The 18280-nt window shown below is 30.5% G+C and overlaps 2 protein-coding genes and 2 non-coding genes across 7 annotated transcripts in view; 1 reads left to right on the forward strand and 3 right to left on the reverse strand.

The window, feature by feature from the left end:
• Positions 1 to 510: 510 nt before the first annotated feature.
• Trnav-aac (transfer RNA valine (anticodon AAC)) lies at positions 511 to 583 on the reverse strand. Its single transcript has one exon. It is a non-coding gene; the product is annotated as a tRNA-Val (tRNA).
• Positions 584 to 2227: 1644 nt separating this feature from the next.
• Trnav-aac (transfer RNA valine (anticodon AAC)) lies at positions 2228 to 2300 on the reverse strand. The gene has a single exon. It is a non-coding gene; the product is annotated as a tRNA-Val (tRNA).
• Positions 2301 to 3052: 752 nt separating this feature from the next.
• LOC129917875 (beta-glucuronidase-like) lies at positions 3053 to 9168 on the reverse strand. 3 transcript variants are annotated; one of them, XM_055998074.1, is made up of 11 exons: positions 7808 to 9168; positions 7577 to 7744; positions 7245 to 7473; positions 6978 to 7176; positions 6818 to 6920; positions 6612 to 6754; positions 6419 to 6544; positions 3747 to 3837; positions 3570 to 3695; positions 3380 to 3500; positions 3053 to 3309 (listed from the first exon to the last, which is right to left on the reverse strand). In XM_055998074.1, exons 1-11 carry the CDS (start codon positions 7982 to 7984, stop codon positions 3146 to 3148), a joined length of 1647 nt encoding a protein of 548 aa, XP_055854049.1. In that variant the 5' UTR covers positions 7985 to 9168; the 3' UTR covers positions 3053 to 3145. The 3 variants fall into 3 exon arrangements, with proteins under 3 accessions (XP_055854049.1, XP_055854047.1, XP_055854050.1); XM_055998072.1 differs by having other exon boundaries at positions 6818 to 7176; positions 7808 to 9166; XM_055998075.1 differs by lacking the exons at positions 3570 to 3695; positions 3747 to 3837 and having other exon boundaries at positions 3185 to 3309; positions 6818 to 7176; positions 7808 to 9163.
• Positions 9169 to 12364: 3196 nt separating this feature from the next.
• Positions 12365 to 18280, forward strand: part of LOC129918179 (beta-glucuronidase) — a 37812-nt gene continuing 31896 nt past the window's right edge. For both annotated transcript variants that reach the window (XM_055998557.1, XM_055998555.1), the window contains exon 1: positions 12365 to 12644. The gene's annotated coding sequence lies outside the window, so the exon portion shown is untranslated. The remainder of the gene's footprint in view (positions 12645 to 18280) is intronic.

Genomic DNA, 18280 nt, shown 5'->3' on the forward strand with positions numbered 1-18280 from the left:
CCTTCGTGGAATAGTTAATGCACCTTGGTACATAAGAAATAGCGATCTACATCGTGACTTACAAATAGAAACGGTTACAGAAGTTGTTAAAAAATACGCTGTATCGCATAATCAGAGACTGCAAAGTCATACCAATTCTGAAATGGTGTCCGTCTTGAATACAAGAAACCATGTTCGAAGATTAAGAAGAACCAAGCCTCATGAGCTTATGGTCTAAAAAGACATGGGAAAGTATTAAAAGTTTAAACTTCCCCCAAAGTGATTTTACAAAGTTAAGAAAGAAAAATCTGATGTCGATCTCTCAAGATTGGTCCTGATAAAGAGGTGGTTTTAGTGGTTAAGAGTCCCACACTACTTGGTGTCGTCGTCGAATACTGCCAAGTGTCTTTTGAAGATTTCCTCCCGTCAAAAAAAAAAAAAAAAAAAAAAAAAAATTATAAAATAAGAACATTTTGAATAATTTGGAAATATTAGGTACATTTTTATTTTTCAATTCAAGCAAAAATTAATTGTTTCCGCCCGGGATCGAACCGGGGGCCTTCCGCGTGTTAGGCGGATGTGATAACCACTACACCACGGAAACACTTATCTTCACAATTTCACAGTCACATCTTAAAAATGTTTTCCATTTATTCCGCTAAGGTAGAATCTTCTTCCCCCTAAACCTGTGCTATTATGGTCTTGATGTGGAGCAACCACAGCTCTCGCATTTAACTGATCAATCCTATTGACGCCCAGGACCAGGATAACACAACTGCCGCACTTGCAGCAGCTTTTCTGTTCATAAATGCGTTCAGTAAATATTTTCTTCATAGCATACGCGAATAGCTACAATATATTAAATTAATCAAGAAACGGCAACGAAATAGTTTTGCTTCCGGTGTCCATGCATCTTATTCTAGCGTGATGAAAAATTCATAATTACACTGGTCAACAAGGTTTTTGCCACAACAATCAAAATATACTTTTCTAGTAGTTTTTGATGTGCTGAACTCGAATCTGAAGTCAGAAAATTGTTATTGGCCTCCGTTTTTTAAATATTACCGTTAGAAAATGTAAAAAAACGTAATTTTGGCTGCTTTCGAGGTTATGTTTTTTTGTGGGGTAATACATTGTGAGTAAATTTGTAACGGTGGCTATAAGAACTGATTTTATTCTTTCAAAAAATGTTTAAATCTTTCCTATATCTGTTTTACTGCCCGAGATATTTAAAATATAAGCAGCGGTCTTTGAATCAGAAACAACACTGGCCAACCAAATTAAACTTTTTTTGCCACAAGAACCAAAATATACTTTTCTGAAGGTTTTTGGGTTGATGAGCTCGAATCCGCAATCAGAAAAATTTTATTAGCCTTAGTTCTTGAAATATTACCGTTATAAAGTGCAAAAAAAAGGTTTTTTTTTATAACGGTTATATTTCAAGAGCGGAGGCTAATAGAATTTTTCTGATTGCGGATTCGTGCTCAGCAACCCAAAAACCTTCAGAAAAGTATATTTTGGTTCTTGTGGCAAAAATTCTGTGATCAGAGACTTAATCTTTAAATTAAGTTTAGTTTCTCTTTGGCTTATTAACTGAAATTTAAGATATCTCGAGCAATAAAAGAGATATCGGGAAAATTTAAACAGTTTTTGAAAGTAGAATATCAGTTCTTATAATAACCGTTACAAATTTGTTTCTAATGAATTACCCCACATAAAAACAGAACCTCGAAAACAGCCAAAATGACGTTTTTTAGCATTTTATAACGGTAATATTTCGAAAACGGAGGCCAATCAAATTTTTCTGACTTCAGATTCGGATTCAGCACCCCGAAAAATACTAGAAAAGTATATTTTGGTTCTTGTGGCAAAAAAAAAGTCAAATTTTGTTGACCAGTGTTATCGGCCGTATTCTGCTATTCGATTCACGTGAAAGTCTAAAATAAGAAGTTTTAAAATGGGGGTTAAAATTAAACTTAAACAATTTTTTTCTTTAAAATTTCTAAAACAGGCGGAAACAACGTTTTGCTTTCGAAATTAAGCGTTTTTTCAAAGCCATGTTGACGTGGTAAAGGAAGGAAATTTTTGGTTCACGTGAATCGAATAGCAATCTACCATCACATAACATTTTGCGATTTTGTGTCACTAAAATTAAGGTTTAAATCAAATTTGATGGAGTAGCCTGTATCTTAGTTCCCGTAAAAAAAAAATATTAAAAGAACTTTTTTCATTAAAAAAAAAAAAAATCTGTTTCCGCCCGGGATCGAACCGGGGGCCTTCCGCGTGTTAGGCGGATGTGATAACCACTACACCACGGAAACACATGATTTCATGGCCCTCAAGTTACTCCAAATCCCATGATGGTATATAAAATCACTGCAATGAGACTACAAAGTGGGAAAAAAATACTTTGTCCTTGAACTTAATTTTATCATCCCTTCAAGCTTCATAATGTTAAATATTAAAGAAGGTTGTTATGTTTAATTATTTATAATGTTTTATGTAAACATTTATCTAAGTTTTGATTTAGCGCGCGACCAATGAAAAAATGAAAAGGTCAACCATAGATAAATTCAAAACTAACACGCAACTTCTTCAGTGTTGACATCACGCATTATGCAAGTTATAGGGTTATTAAGGTAATAAGATGAGGTGACGTCATAAAATATAAAGGTTGTTTGGTAAGGAAAGTCAACTCCTTCAGCATGCAACTAGGTTAGTTATGTGGAGGAAAAAAAGATACACCTATACCTAGGGTGAACAATACACATTCTAGCAAAAAGGTTAGTTATGTATCGTGAAGTAATAGCAGGGAGCGTTGCAAGTAAAATATTCAATTTAATTAGCCTAATTATTTCGTCACCTTTTATAGCCAATAAGTGCAATGGAGCAATGGTAGAATATTATTCAAATTTAACGTTATTTTTTAATACCTTGGATAAATAATAAATAAGAACTAGATTATTCTAATATGTAATTAATAAGACAAAATTAACATTTAGCTATGCAAGACGCAAGTGCTTAATTTATTAAAAGCATTCCTGTTGTTGTACCTACTTTCGACAAGTAAAAATGATAAATACTTAGAATTTTTTTGATTTATTTTATTATTTTGCTTATTTAAGCATTCATTTTCTTCGATTTTTTATTAATTTTATTATTTTGCTTATTTAAGCATTCGCTTTCTTCGATTTTTATTAAATTTACATCTTGGCGTTCGATTAGGACAAGGACTTCTTTTTGGTCTAAATTTTGAACGCAATGAGTCAGCTGCAGTTGTTGGTTCACGATTTCGATTAAAAATTCCATCAACTAATGTTAAAATTTCACCTAGAGTAAAAAGCAAAAAGATCAATAAACTATACCTATATGAGTTAATTTAAATATAAAATTAATTTACCTTTAAGGCATTCATAAGCAATGAAATTCCCATAAAATTCACCAATCCCCGAGAAATTTCTCTTTTCACTATCAGCTCGCTCATTTCCTTCTGGTGTCGAGTCAAAGTTAATAGTTCGGATCTGAAAGATAATTTTCAATAAATTACATGGAGTTTTGTCAAAATCAGGCATAATCTTGCTTTTACTTACCCTATTTTTAGCTGAAAGAAATTCATCTGGATGCATAATAATCACGGGCTTATTATATCTATCAACTGAATCGTTATCCGAATATGCATTTTCATCACCAAGAGTAATTATATCTAATTTGGAAATCTAAACTTTGAAATGAGATTTATGAAGCTTACATCGAAAAAATATTTCTACCATTTCAGCATTGACTTCTGACGTAAGGAATGAAAGTTTAGCTGTTAAGGGACGACTTGGGTCTAAACATTTTACATCATCGATAAAATTGCTAAAAAAAAAAGTTTTCAAAAACACTGATACACTATAATAGTCTTCAATAAAAAAAAATGAGATTTCATGTTCTTATGCTGAGGATAAAATGCAAGTGAGTTTTTAAATGAAATTATCTTTACTAGTAAAAGCATTACAATCCGTTGTTGATCCTACAAAAATATGTTAAGAAATTAGCGATTTTTTTTAATGAGATTTATGTTAAAATGAAAAACTGCGAAGCAGAGGATCTTCCCATTTGTATTAAGATTTTATATTTGTGGAGTATGTTCTATAGGTGTCTAGCAATCGATTTTTCAGAGTATAAAATAAAAAAAAATTTATTCGATTTTTTTGACCCACCCTAATATATTGTCGCGATACCAAAACTGCGAATCTTTATTTTCTGGACACTTTCACTTAAATGCGTCATTTTACTTGTTATCGGTCTCTCAATTCAGTCCGTCAATCCCAATCCTCCATCTGTTGTCTAGAAGCCTAAACTATCAATTTCGGTTGCACGAGTTTCCCTTAAATTCCATGAGTTTTCAAAACTTTGAAGCCGTTTTTTCTTAAAACTACAAATTTATAGATTCGTGGTTTTAGCTTTGTGCCCACGATATATACTATTATTATTTTAAGATAAAATATTTGTATTTAAAAAAAGTACGTATACGCCCAAGTGAACATAATGTACATCTTAAAATTCCCACCTTAAACGCTTAGTTTCTCAATTATTTAATTTCATTAATTTTCTAAAATTGAAAATGGTTTATTCTTGTCACTATTTGGTTAAATGTCAAACAAAATAAAGAGGGTTAATTTTATTTATCAGTTAAAAGAAAATTATGTACTTATCGTTTGATATCCATTTTGAGTATTTTGAAATTTGGCCAAATTTTAGCCATTTTTAATAATTTGCATCAATCTGATTAAGCCTGAAAGGTGTGACGAAATTTATTCAGTTTGTTTGGTGAACCGCCATGATAAACAAAAATTACAGTCCTTCTTTCGTTGTACTAAGTTTGCCTTATTTTATGCTATTATAATGCTAATTAATCGATGCTACAAAAATTCGCATCAACTAACTTTGATGAAATTAATTCAACTGTACAAGGGTTAGTTAGAATCAATCTACACGTACACAACTACTAAAGTCAATCTTTGGTGTTGTAAGCACAGAATTAAGTTAATGTTATAAAAAATAAAATGCACGACTGGGTCGCACGTACTTGCTCTTGTAGTTCAAAGCATCTTTATCTTAAATATCTATTGGAAATTCAGGATTTTGTGAAGAAAAAAAAAATAAAAACAAAAAAAAAATCGAAAGTTAAAAAAATTCAATTTTTTAAAAATTTTTTGAAAAACTTTTTTTTTAAATTTTTTTTTACATTTTACACTTCAAAACCTATGATGTCTGTAAATTTTGAAAAAATTGACTTATGCTTTGATGAAATATATGGACTTAAAAAACATGTCAATTTTTGAAAAACGGCAACGCCATATTTCCGCTCTTGGCATTTTTTGAGAAAAACTAAAAACGCAGTTTTGTTGGAATCAATAAGAGTACTGCGCACACCAAATTTAAACGAAATCGTTAGAGCCGTTTTCGAGAAATTTGAAATACCTCGAAAACGTTATATGGGAGATATGCGTTAAATTGGAGATATTAAAAAAATAAAAAAAACGGACCTAGGGAATTACGTAAAAATCATCTGTACCAAGTTTCAAGCAAATCCATCCACCCGTTTAGGCCCTAGCTCGATGTACAGATGGACGCACAGACGCACAGACCGACGGACGGCATGACGAAAACCACTTTTTTGATCTTCTCCATCATCGTAATGTTGGTTTTGATTAAAACCTCGATTTTTTTTTCTACACGAAACCAATACTTGCCCTATAGAGCAAGTAAAAAATCACTCAGCTGTCAAAACTTGGTTTTTGTCGTTCAAATCATTTCAATTAAGGGATAAAAGTACCTAAAAAAACGAATACGAATTCTTAACTTGCCTTATAAAATTTCACTATGCATCTCAAAAGCGTACAAAATGTTTACGTATTTGTGTCGCCAAAGCGCCGATTTATCAATAAAAAAAAATTACACATACGCCACAGTTAACCTATTTGCTAAACCGCTTTTAAGAAATAAATTAAGTACATATCAGTAACTAAATAATTGAATCATTGACCATTGCTTACACTATGATGTCGGAGCCCTTCAGAACTTATAATACAATTTAAAAATCTCTGTGGATGGGACTTGAGAAAAACCTATTTTTGATTTAAAATTCTAATTGTAAAGTACTCTTAAGCTTTACTTTACCATAAAAATAACGAATAAAGTCTTGAATCATATTTTAACGTTTATATTAGTTCTAGTATCATGGGAGAAAAATATTTCAACGATACTTAATCCTTAAATAGTATACACATTTTGGAGGTGTCATGACACTAATTAAAAAAATCATTTTTTTCTTACCTTTACGTAAAAAAAAATCTAAGAAAGGAAAGAGGGTGTGAAAAGCACTCAAATTGTATATGTGTGTGTTTAAAGTGTCAAAAATAAAAAAAAACAAAAAATAAATGTATAAACTTACTCATTAATTCTTTGATATTCACTAGTGTTGGTGTTGTCATACTCCCCTTCTGAAATAGACCACAATATCACACTTGGATGGTGTCTGTATCGAATAATAACATCCTTAAGAACATTTTTAGGGCTTCTGTAATTGAAAAACTCATTTAACTCGAAAATCAATTGCAATATTTGGTTTTTACAAAATAACTTACCCCAAAATAACAAACAACCCCATTTCATCGGTCAAGTCTAATGTTTCTTTAGAGGGGGGAACATTTGTAACGATAGCATTTGCATTTAACCATTTTAAAAGTGTTATATCCTTGAGATCTGTACTGGGATTGAAAGGTTTTCTCTTAAAGAAAAATAAATTTAAAGTTTGATTAAGGAATGCTACTGCTGATCGAGAAAAACTCACAGCCCATTCGTCACTTCCTCTAACACCTTGTAGGAGAAAATTTTTATCATTTATTTTCAACGAACTATTAGACCAATTTATAGGTCTTATTCCAATTTTCATTCTGTAAACATCCTTGATCTCACTTTCGCAGTATTTATAGAAAAGTTTAAAAACTAACGTATAAAGGTATCCAGCTCTAGAATCCATACACAATGGCCACCAAAGATTACAATTTGGTATGGAAAAATATCCTTCGAGAGAGTCTTTTGACGTATTATAAGCAACTTGTATGTTATCTTTATCGAGAACTTGGACCGATATACATTTAGCATTGAGTCGTAATAATCCACCAGTTTCAGCTTTGTAGGAAATATAAGCTGGGGATATGAAAATAAGTAAATAAGTTTCTTTAAACGAAATAGAGACAAAAAAAAAACAAACTAACCTGTTCCATTTGTCACAGTCGAATCCACTGACACCCTTTCAATATACAGAATTTCAGGAACCGAACGCAGAATAATAGATCGGGAAATTCCTGGAAACACTTGCTGGTTTGTAGGTATTCTTCTCACTTCCAAAGCGATACGGTTTTCTGATTCATAAACAAGCTTTTCAGTAACATCAAGTTCGACAAAGTTTGTGTTGATGGTTTCTATGTCATCTCCGTTTATCCACTGGACACCGCAGCATGAAATTAAAAATAATAAGAGTGACATCGTTACAAAATAGTGAATGCGTATGCAAATTGCTTTAGCAAAAATAAATATATCTACATACTACTCTAGTATCCGAGGCTAGACCATCAAGTCGTAGGAAAATTTTTCGCTCGTACTTCCACGATTTCGGTACAAAAAAACTTCTTTCAAACCACACAGTTCCTAGACATTTTTTGGAATCAAAATCAATCAGACTGCCAGGAATAGGAACTTTAATGATCCCATTTAGCTAAAATTGAGCACATAACATTTATAAAAGCTTAAAACTTTTCTTATTTACTTCACAAAATACCTTCCGTAATCCATGCTTCTCACGATATTCCAAAGGTCTGCTATCCCTTTCACAATAACAATTCCAAATTCCATCTAAATGCAATACTTCCCTGGTCTCACTTGTATCAGAATATGAACAAATTACAAGTTCAAGGTAACCAATGACCAGTAATAACACTTGAATCACTTGGACCATCACACAAAACTCAATAATGGGAACGTTAACAAAAAGTACTAAACCAAGATTGCGGGTGGTTCTTGAATTTATATACAAAAATCTTTCCAAAGTTAAGCAATAACGAACGTGCTGCTATTGATTCATAGCAAAAAGTGTCATTGGATACTCCTCATTCTATTTCTTTTGGTGGTGTTTTTGTCTTTGGAGCACCTTTACGTGTTGGATAAGATCTGTCTCATAATTTACTTTAATACGACCCGACACGATGCGACGGCTATAAAAAGTTTTGATGCTCCTCCATGACTGACTGAATTTTCTTTTATATAGGTCAGAGTGGCAGCAAGAGTTTGAGATAAGATACAATCGCCGGTCGGCGCTAAGCTAATTGTGCGAGGTCTATTACCACTCACTCGGGGGCATGGTACAGGTATATATGGTAATGTCAAAGGCTGTAATTAAAGCCTTTTTTTATATAGGTAAACGTTATTTTTTTCTACCCTCCCACTTGATAAAATCCTGTAGTCTTCAATATATCCACGCAATACACCTTCAAGAGAGGTGTTGGTCAGCTACATTTCTGTGCTGTAACCATTGAGTAGTTGAAATTGCGTGCTTGTAGGAGTTTCGTCCTTTATCGTGGTGTCCCGGTTTTGTTTCTAGTTTTTTTGTTTTTGGTGTTGTTAGCCTACAACTTGAAATCGATGAATATTTTTATTTACACAAGTTCTGGTTTGAGGACTTTTGATAATTTTTTTCCTTCGTCCTGTTCGTGTTGGTAGCCAATTTGATGAGGATACACATCCACAACGGACAAAAATAAAAAGAAAGGAAACCTTTTGACTAGAATTGGACAGAAGTAAGAAACTAGTTCAACACGAGTAGTTGTGACAGTTTGGTGGGATTTTATTATTTGTGTCCGACGAAAGTTGATTTGCCAGAATTTAGTTCCGAACACTTGAACTAACAATGTGAATCGCTATATCGTTGTTTGGTCGTCGCGTCTCGGATGGAATATGATTTTTTGTTTTTTTCACGGATAGAATCGCGTGTTAGTTTTGAATTGTTTGGTTCCGTAGTTAGTTTTTTGTTTTTGTTTATTTTGTGGAGCAAGAGGGGTTTGTTGTTTTTAAAGACAAGACAAAGAGGATATGTTCATGAAGTTACATACAAGGTGGCGGCTCTTAATTGGATTTGCAAGTAAGTTTTCTTTTTTTTTATTTTGTGAAGGTTGAAAATCGGGGAGGTGTTGATTCCGTGAGTTGGGGCAGTTTGTAAGAATATTTAACAGGGAGTTGTAATATATTAATTAAATCTGTAGAGAAGAGGTCGTGCGGCATGTTTTAAGTGGGAATTTAAAAATTGTGTTATTAATTTGAAAAAGCTGAGAAACGTTTAGTTTCCGGATTTTTGTTCTCGTAATTTTTGCTTCACATTTATATTTTTGTTTGTTATTTATGTTTAATTTGTGTTAGTGTTGTCGGGGGATGCAATACTGTAACAGTAACGAGAATAGTACTGAACAAAGAACAAACATCGTCTGAAGAAGTAAGGAATTTTACAAAACCTTGAGTAAAAGATTCGAATAAAGTTTTTCAAAACCAAAAACACCCAAAAGAACCTAATCTTATAAAATCAAGTATAATATTTAATTCAAAAACATGTAAATCCCAAGTGATTTCAACACAAAATCAGATAAGCTTGGGTGTTAGAATTCAGATTCTTCATTTTAATAGGACACCAAAGAACAATAAATTAAAAAGAAAGCAAATAAAGGTCATCAAGTAATCAATCACGAAAGCAATTTACAAGTCAATCCTATTTATTGACATTTGAGAGTACTTGGTTTTTGATTTACATGAAATATTTATTATTGAAGGTTGCACGCATTTGCTTCCCTAGGGATTTTTTTATACTTTTTATTTTGCTTTTTTTTTAGTTTTACATAAATAAATTAAAGCATCAAGAAAAAATATTTGTTTTATATTTGTATAAGCCGTGTGTTTTTGGTAACTCAGTACTTAGCTGAGTAAATTTTGAACAGGAAACAACAACAATTTATTTCTAAGGATAAACAAATTTTTGTTTAACTTTTACATTTTTGACTCTTCAACAATAAACGATAACACTAGCTTACAAAGTTTTTGTTGCCGAAACCAAATTATACTTTTAAAAAAGTTTTCGAATCCGAAGTCAGAAAACTTCAATCAGCTCCCATTTTTGGAATATTGCCGTTAGAAAATTCAAAGAAACGCTGTTATTATCTTTATGACATACATACATATAAGCCAAACACATACATCAACTTAAGATATCTCGGGCAATAAAAAAGATATCGGAAAGAAACAAAGGAAAAACTTCTTATAGAAACCGAAACGATATAAATGTTTAAAACAGCTTTTTCACATTATAGCATAACCGCAAAAGTAGGCAAAAAGCGTTTTTTAATTTTTTAACGGTAATATTTCAAAAACGGCAGCTGACCAAAATTTCGACTTCGAATTCGAGTTCAGCACACCGAAAACTTTTGGAAAAGTACAATATTGTAAAGTAGTGTATTAATAGCAAATCAATAGTTTATTGTTGTTTACATCATAAAATGTTTACTCAGTAAAAAACACGTCTATTATTGTTTTACATTCCAGTAGTATTATTGTATTATATATAAAAATATTTTAAGTATGTAAATTAAATAAACTGATTAAAAAAAATTGTAAAAAGCTTTTAAGTCTAAAATAAATCTTATAAGGCAAGTTTGAAGCAAAGTTATAGCGATAACTGATAGAAGCGAAACGTTCATTTGGCAACTGGGCTTTGGTCTCGGTTAGATATATTCTATATTCGTAAAGCTTGGTAGTAGATTGATGAAATTTTGTATAGACGTTTCATATACCATAGAACAAAATAATTAAATATGCGCACCAAAATATTTTGGGTTAAATGGTGTTTTTTTTTTGGTAACAAAGAATCAAGTTTATAGCATTGTAAGTACAATGTATAACCATTGTTATCGCGATTTCGCGAAATATTAGAAATGTTGTTCATACAAAAATTAAATAAAGTGGAAGATCAATTTACACAGCCGAAAATTCAGAACTATTGGAGTTCCAATCTAATTTTTAAAAAGCTTTCGAAATAAATCTTATTATAAATCATCTCAAGTCTGTAGAACTTTTTTAACTCCTATCCAAAAAATTATAGGTTGAGGTTTGGTGCATAAAATGCAAAGATAGTTCTGTTTAAAACTTTTGTGAATTTACCCTCTCGAGTTTTTGATTAATTTGTATTGTACATATATTTGTATTGTATAATGAGCTTTTCTACATAGCTATATGTATACTTTTACTTTCTACATTCTTCAACTTTATTGACACATTTGGGATTTGATTTTTTTGTTTGTGTTCGGTTTATAGAAATTCTAGGAACCTGGCCTGTTTTGCTATCTTCAAAAGTACCATCTACACAGAGAAAAATAGACCACATAAAATAGAACAAAAACAATAAGATTTCTCTATGGTTTTCATCCAAGAAGGAAACCTTATTAAAACAATCGGGTTTTCCTTATTGTTTTAAAATCTGCAAAAAAATAAAAAAAAACATGACCAGGCTGGGAATCGAACTGGAGACTTCAAATCGTTAGTCGCCCACCTTACCACCTGAACCAACCTGCCATGAAAATATTGATCGCGATTTTTGTTCTACTGCTAAGTTCCAAAAAAAATCAACTTTTCAGTCAAATTTTAATAAGATTTTCTCTATAAAAATAATAAGAAATCTCCTTAAAAAAACCTTATTAATCGTTGATTTTAATAAGATTTCCTTATGAAATGTATGGACGGTAAAACAATATGGCAATCTGTTAGTTTTTAGCGGGTCATATTTTTTTCTGTGTAATTAAAAAAATTTAAATTTGTCAACCGGATCCGGAAATTATAAGATTCTATGGCTAAAAGTGATTGCCTCATGACATATCTGTTCTTGCAAGCTCCATGCTTTTAAAAACCTAAATTCAAACTTGCATTCTTAAGCTCATAAGCTTGTTTTAAACTTTCTCCAAAAGCTTCACAGACAAAAGCTTTTTAAAGATTCAAATGGACCACAATTAATCAACTACACCAAATCACATTTCGAACCTAAAAAAAGGGGGAGGTATGCATTTATTGCATTTCCCGCTTCTGAAACAAAAGTCTCACACACTCAACGAATACTCTCAAAAGCAAACAAAACAAAAACAAACTTAAAGAAGATGATGTAAAAGAATTAATAATTTATGCTTTAAAGAACAAAAAAGAAATAATAAAGAACTTTAGAAAGAACAGAAGAACAAAATGCCAAAGAAGAAAATTAACCTCCAAACTGAACCAAAACTGTGAAGACCGTCGAGTGTTTCTTGGTGGGAGCGCGTTTGCTTTTTTAGTTGGTTTGAGAACGCGTTCGTTGTTGTTTGCTGCTCAAACTGAGCAAAGTATCGTCGTCGGATTGTCTGGTTGTTTTGCGTGTTTGTCCATCCGTTCGGTTTTTTTTAGTAGGTGGAGAGGTTTTCAGCAAGTGTTTTCAATTGTAGTTACTTAACAATTTGATCAATTATTTTTTTGTTTGAAATTCAAAAAGTGCATGGAGCATCAGAAGATTCAGTTTTCCTGAGAATTCCAACTTTAAAAAACTTCCCTTAGAATCCAAGGTAATTTTATTTCCGATCCCTTGATAAACTAGACAAAGAATCTGATAGTTTCCATATTTCGCTGATTTTGGATAAAATTTTGTAACATCAATTACGAGTAAGTTGGTGGTGAAGGAGGGTGAAAATGTGTTGAAAATTGTGAGAAAATGTTTCTTTTTTCCTTGTTGTGTGACAAAAATACATCGGTGGTGAAGGCTAGAAGGCCGGTTGCAGGGAAAGGGGGGGAGATATCATATTTTGCCCTGGCTGGCTTATGTCATTTCAATTGGAATTTCCTGTAAACAGACATAGTTTCGATTGAAAGTAAAAGTGAAGGAAAAGACATGACAGAAGGATGGAAGTGCGCCTGCGTCGAGATGCGTTTCCTCCTTGGAACGATGCGTGTACAACAAAAACTTGTGCATGCAGCCGCCGCAACTGTCATTTTTGTATCTTTTTTTTCAAATTTTGTTTTTATTTTGGTTATTTGCTACTTCTTCTATTTTCTGCCTCTTGATAAAAGAAACAGTAGAATAATAATGCATTGATACACCCACTCAGCTGGGGGTCGTTTCTATATATTGATTGCACCTTCTACCGGCCGCTACCGCGCCATGCGTTGTTGAGTTGTTTGTTTCGGGTTTTTTTTTTTTACAATGTCCACACAATGACGAGGGTTGTCGTTTGGTCTAGGGGTGACAATGAATATTAAATTTATATTTATTAATCGATACACACTGCGTTTCACTTCATTAAGGTCAAATTTAGTACAACAACTTTTAATTTGTTATACTTTTCCAGTAGTTTAACATTATTAACTTCTTATCGCTCTCATCTCTAGAAGTCGTAGGTATTTTAGTTTTCTGTGCTAATAAAGTGCACGATTTTACCCTTTTTGAACAATAAATTTTTTATTGTTTTGCTACGTGAAATTCTTGATTTTTGGTTCACCTTAAATATTGCATATTCGTTTCGTGCATTTTTCAACGTATCCCGAACTAAATGTTATAATTTAAAAATTCAATACATGATTCGGAGATATTTCTTAGCACCTGATTAAATAAAACCGATATAAAAATTGTTCTATGATGTCAAAATTTACTGTCCTTTTTATGAACAGCCTTACAAAAGAGGAGTTCATAATATGTACAAATATTAAATTATTTTTTTCTTTTTTGACAAAACATTTTTGTTTGAAAATTTTGATATTTTCTTAAATATGATGATTAAAACATAAATAATATAATATTGCTTGAACGTTATAATTTAATATGTTAATAAATTTATTTTATTTTATTATTATTAATTAAATAAAATTACTCGTTATCCTCATTTTTTTTAGATTTTTTTGTAGCTTGTAGTAAGCAAACAATCTTTAACTTTCCTTTGATATTCGTATCACCATTAACATTTTTATTTTGTTTTACCTCAAAAAAAACATTAACCCCTTGTAACCCAACATTGCAAATTTTAAAATTAATAATGTCAATCGACTTGCCTTTGGCTTTAATAAAATACGTATTTTTTTTTTAATTCAATATTTTCAATATTTACTTAGTTATTTCGAAATTTAAGGAGTAAAAAGATAAGTTTAAATAATTTATTTTTGTAGATAAATGCAAAAATTTTAGCAAAAAAACTATCTAATATTTATTTTTAGGCGCATTCCTAAAATCCAAAAATAAAACCCCGTTAGTTTATGCAGGAAAAATATTTTTTCTGAATTTCACAGTTTTTACACAAATTTGATTGTTTTCAAAAAAAGCCGAACTTTCAACTTTAACTGCCAATTAAAAACAATTGGTGTCATTTCAAAAAAAGAAAAACAATAATGAGTCAAGCCCATTTGAAATTTGTACATTGCAAAGAAAGTTGAGAAGCACTTTCGCAGGAACTAAAAGAATTTTAGAAAATAATACTTCACAGATCAATAGCTGTTTTTCTCCAGATTTTTTTTTTGATTTCATTTAAGATAAAACGCAACATTTAATTTTACCTAAAAAATATCAAAATCAATCGCCTTTGTTAACTGCATTTGACGAATAATGACGGCCGTACTTGCTCTTATGGTAAAAGTAGCTCTTATCTTAAAGCTTTCTATGAAAAAAAAATTAGGGAAAATCATAATTTAATTTAATAAAAAAATTTCACCAATAAATGTGAAAAATATATAAAATCTGTCTATTTTTTTCAATTAATGAACCACCGTTTTAAATGATTATGTTGCAAAACAAAGTATGTCATCTTATTTCTTGTACGAAAAGGAATTTTTAGAAATAAATATTTAAAAATCGTAGAACATTATTATTTATAAAAAATTATTTTTTTTTTTAAACAACTCTAACATTTTTCAAAAACAAAAAAATTGGTTTGCCAATTAAAAAAAAAAAAAATAATTAATTTTTCAAAAAAAAAAAAACCAAAAATATTGGGTCTTTTTGGTAGCATTACACACCAAAAATTCAATCAAAATCATTAGAGCCTTATATAATATATTATTAATATAATATGCCTTGCTTAAGAAAGTACATGGAGCTATTGAGACGTACGCGTTTTTCAAAATGGCGTTTTTCATTAATTCAATTCTGCATCCAAACTTATCTGACGTCACAACTTTTGTATACCCTCTGCATTTGGCTCTTCATTTACTGAACTACTACCTATCTACGACAGGTAGGTAGCTACCGTTGTTTGTGGTACAAAAATTAAATCCATTTTTTTGTATTTTTTTTTTTTTTATACTAAAATTAAATCCATTCTTGTTGGAATTTTTTTATGTTTTTTTTTTACGAACAAGAAATTATAGAATAAATAAAGAATCTAAATCGAGATTAAAGAGGAATGCAACCTTAAACAAGTGATGTGGAGTGTAGATACGCACGCACCAACTATTATTCTTGCATTTGAGTGCATTTTTTTCAATAGTAGGTCTGTAGGTGTATATGTTTTTACTGTATTTACTTATAATTGCAGTTTAGTTTGAAACATGATTGTTGACAATCCGTGGGAAGACTTGAAACAACTTGACAATATTTACTAAATGAAAGTGACAACTTTTTAAATATAATTGCGCTATATTCTTATGAAAACTATAAATATACAACTTAGGTTACTTTCATGAGACAATAATTATGACGAATAATTAAAATTTAGAAAACTTGATAATATTTTATTTATCAATAAAGTATTTTAGAAAAATTCACACTTAATTAAGGGTGAAAGCAAAGATAAGTACATATTTACAAATTGAATCGGTAAATTGAAATTGATTTTGCAAATTAACACCAACCAACAATTTATTTAACGACAAAATATTTCCTATTCTGTTTATAATATTTTGAGATTCGAAAAGTTTTTAACCAAAATATTCTCGTTTGAGGTTGAAGTACTTTTCACCGTCATAATATTTTAGTAAGATAACAATTCATATAACGGCACTTCTTTACTGAATTATATTGAAAAAATTATTGCTACATCTTATAACGTAATAATTGTAGTTCATTTTGGACCACTTTCAAAATAACTGGCACGTTTGTGTTTTAGATTACAATGATTTATTACAATTTTGTTGACGTTCTTCAATTTTTATGACCAAGATTAGTCTATGAAAATTAGGCCAACATTAATTGTTTTTCGTTTGTTTGTATTGTTATTAGTTATAATATAAACTTTTATGTGCTCGTATTATTTCGATAAGAAAACATAGTTTTTTCTTTGAATACCAGTAATTAACATGAGTTATTTTTAATAACTTCTCATTTACAATGAAAACTTATTTTTAAATTGAAAGTATTACTTCATAATAAACAATGAATTGACATTATATTTAAAATATTTATAGGCTTGTAGGCAGATACATCTAGTAATTAAAAAAATTTACTGTACAACTTGTAAAACCCACCTTAATGCTTTGCAAATTAAAACAAACCACGCGACAACCATTTGTTGATCGAATTGATTAAAGATAAACTGCTAATTTCTACAAAGCTTTGAATCAAATCGAATGATTTTTTTTATCCCGTTTTAAATTCCAAGAATTGCAAGAAGGTATTTGTATTTTTCAGTACATGAACTGAAATTGTCTTTTTTTGAAATTTTACAAATAAATAAAATGCACGACTGGGTCGCACGTACTTGCGCTTATTTGAAAAGTTGATTTAAGTTGAAAAGTTGTCAAGCTTTAGGTATAGAAATTAATAAAAGTTTTTTTTTTTAATTAAAAAAGACTCAAAAAATAACATAATATTTGGTATCAGGTTACCAATAAATCTCTTTGATATTTTTTACCTCAAAATCTTAGAAAAATTTTTAGTGCAAAAAAATTCGAATGCCCCTAAAAACGGACATATTATCCGAACATATGTATATGTATGTAAAACAAATTTTCAATAAAATTCATTGCTCCGTTTTCAAAAAATTGATTTTTTTTAAATCCAAAAATGATTTTTTGGAAAATTTTTCTTAGTTTAAAAAAATTTTTCCATTGAATTCGGTCGAGTTGTTAACGAGAAAGTGATATATCAAGAAAACGAGTCTAGGGCAGGTACGAATTAATTTGCCAAATAGCATGTATTTTTTAATCAAAATCATAAGAGCCGTTTTTGAGAAAAACAACCTTAGTATACCGTTTATTTTGGTTCTAAGAAAGTAAGTAAGCAGCTCCAGATAAGGACAGACAGACAGACAGGCACACACATACACACAGAATTGCGGGACCAAAGTTTTTACATTCTCTATCATCGTAATTTTATGTGTGATTGATATTTCAACTTCGATTTATTTTTTCTGAACCTAAACTTGCCCTTATAATAGGGTAGTACTAAACCAATATAGCAAGTAAAAATAATTTTATCTTAAATACTATTCCATACGGTGTGACTAACTGCATTCATTTATTTAATTACAAAAGAATATTGACAAAAATATCAATCTCAACATATAAGAATCTTAAAATTAATTGGCTTTTTTTTCTGTAAACAATAAGATTTTTATTCACAAATGATTGCCCCCATTTAAGTTACGTAGAAGTGCTAATTAAATATTGTCTTGGTATCGTTTTTAATAAAAAATTACATAAAGTTCTATCAGTATTTCGTTTCTTTAAACTGCAAGTTTAAAAACCTTCTAGACAATACAACTCAGGTTAATTTCCGAATTCAAACAACGCAATTTGTATCATATTACGGGTACCCTTGAAAAGTGAATCTATCTGTGTTTATTTTTTAAGTCATGTTTTTTATACGATCGTGGTAAAAAATATGTAAACAAATAGGTTGCAATCAAAAAATATCAAACACACCACGATATCAAAAAAATTGATAACACTAGTTTACAACGGACAAAAATATACTTTTCTGTGAGCTGAACTCGAGCTGAACTCGGTGAGCTGAACTCGAATCTGAAGTCATAATAAATTTCGGGTCTAATGGGAAAGAGTAACTTTTGGATTGGTACGTTCGATCCCCTCCAGAGGGTTCTCAAGCACCAAGTTAGTATTATTGTGAAATAGTCATCATAATAATTAACTCATCTATCACTACGGCGACACCTGAATAATTTAGGAAATTTTTTCAATTTGTTTGAAATATTTATTATTTTTTAATATACAAGTACACTACTAGAAAAAATTAAGGGATCAAAAAAAAATTCCAAATTTT

The sequence above is a fragment of the Episyrphus balteatus genome, chromosome 4 (assembly GCF_945859705.1).
Source record: "Episyrphus balteatus chromosome 4, idEpiBalt1.1, whole genome shotgun sequence".
Lineage (NCBI taxonomy): Eukaryota > Metazoa > Arthropoda > Insecta > Diptera > Syrphidae > Episyrphus > Episyrphus balteatus.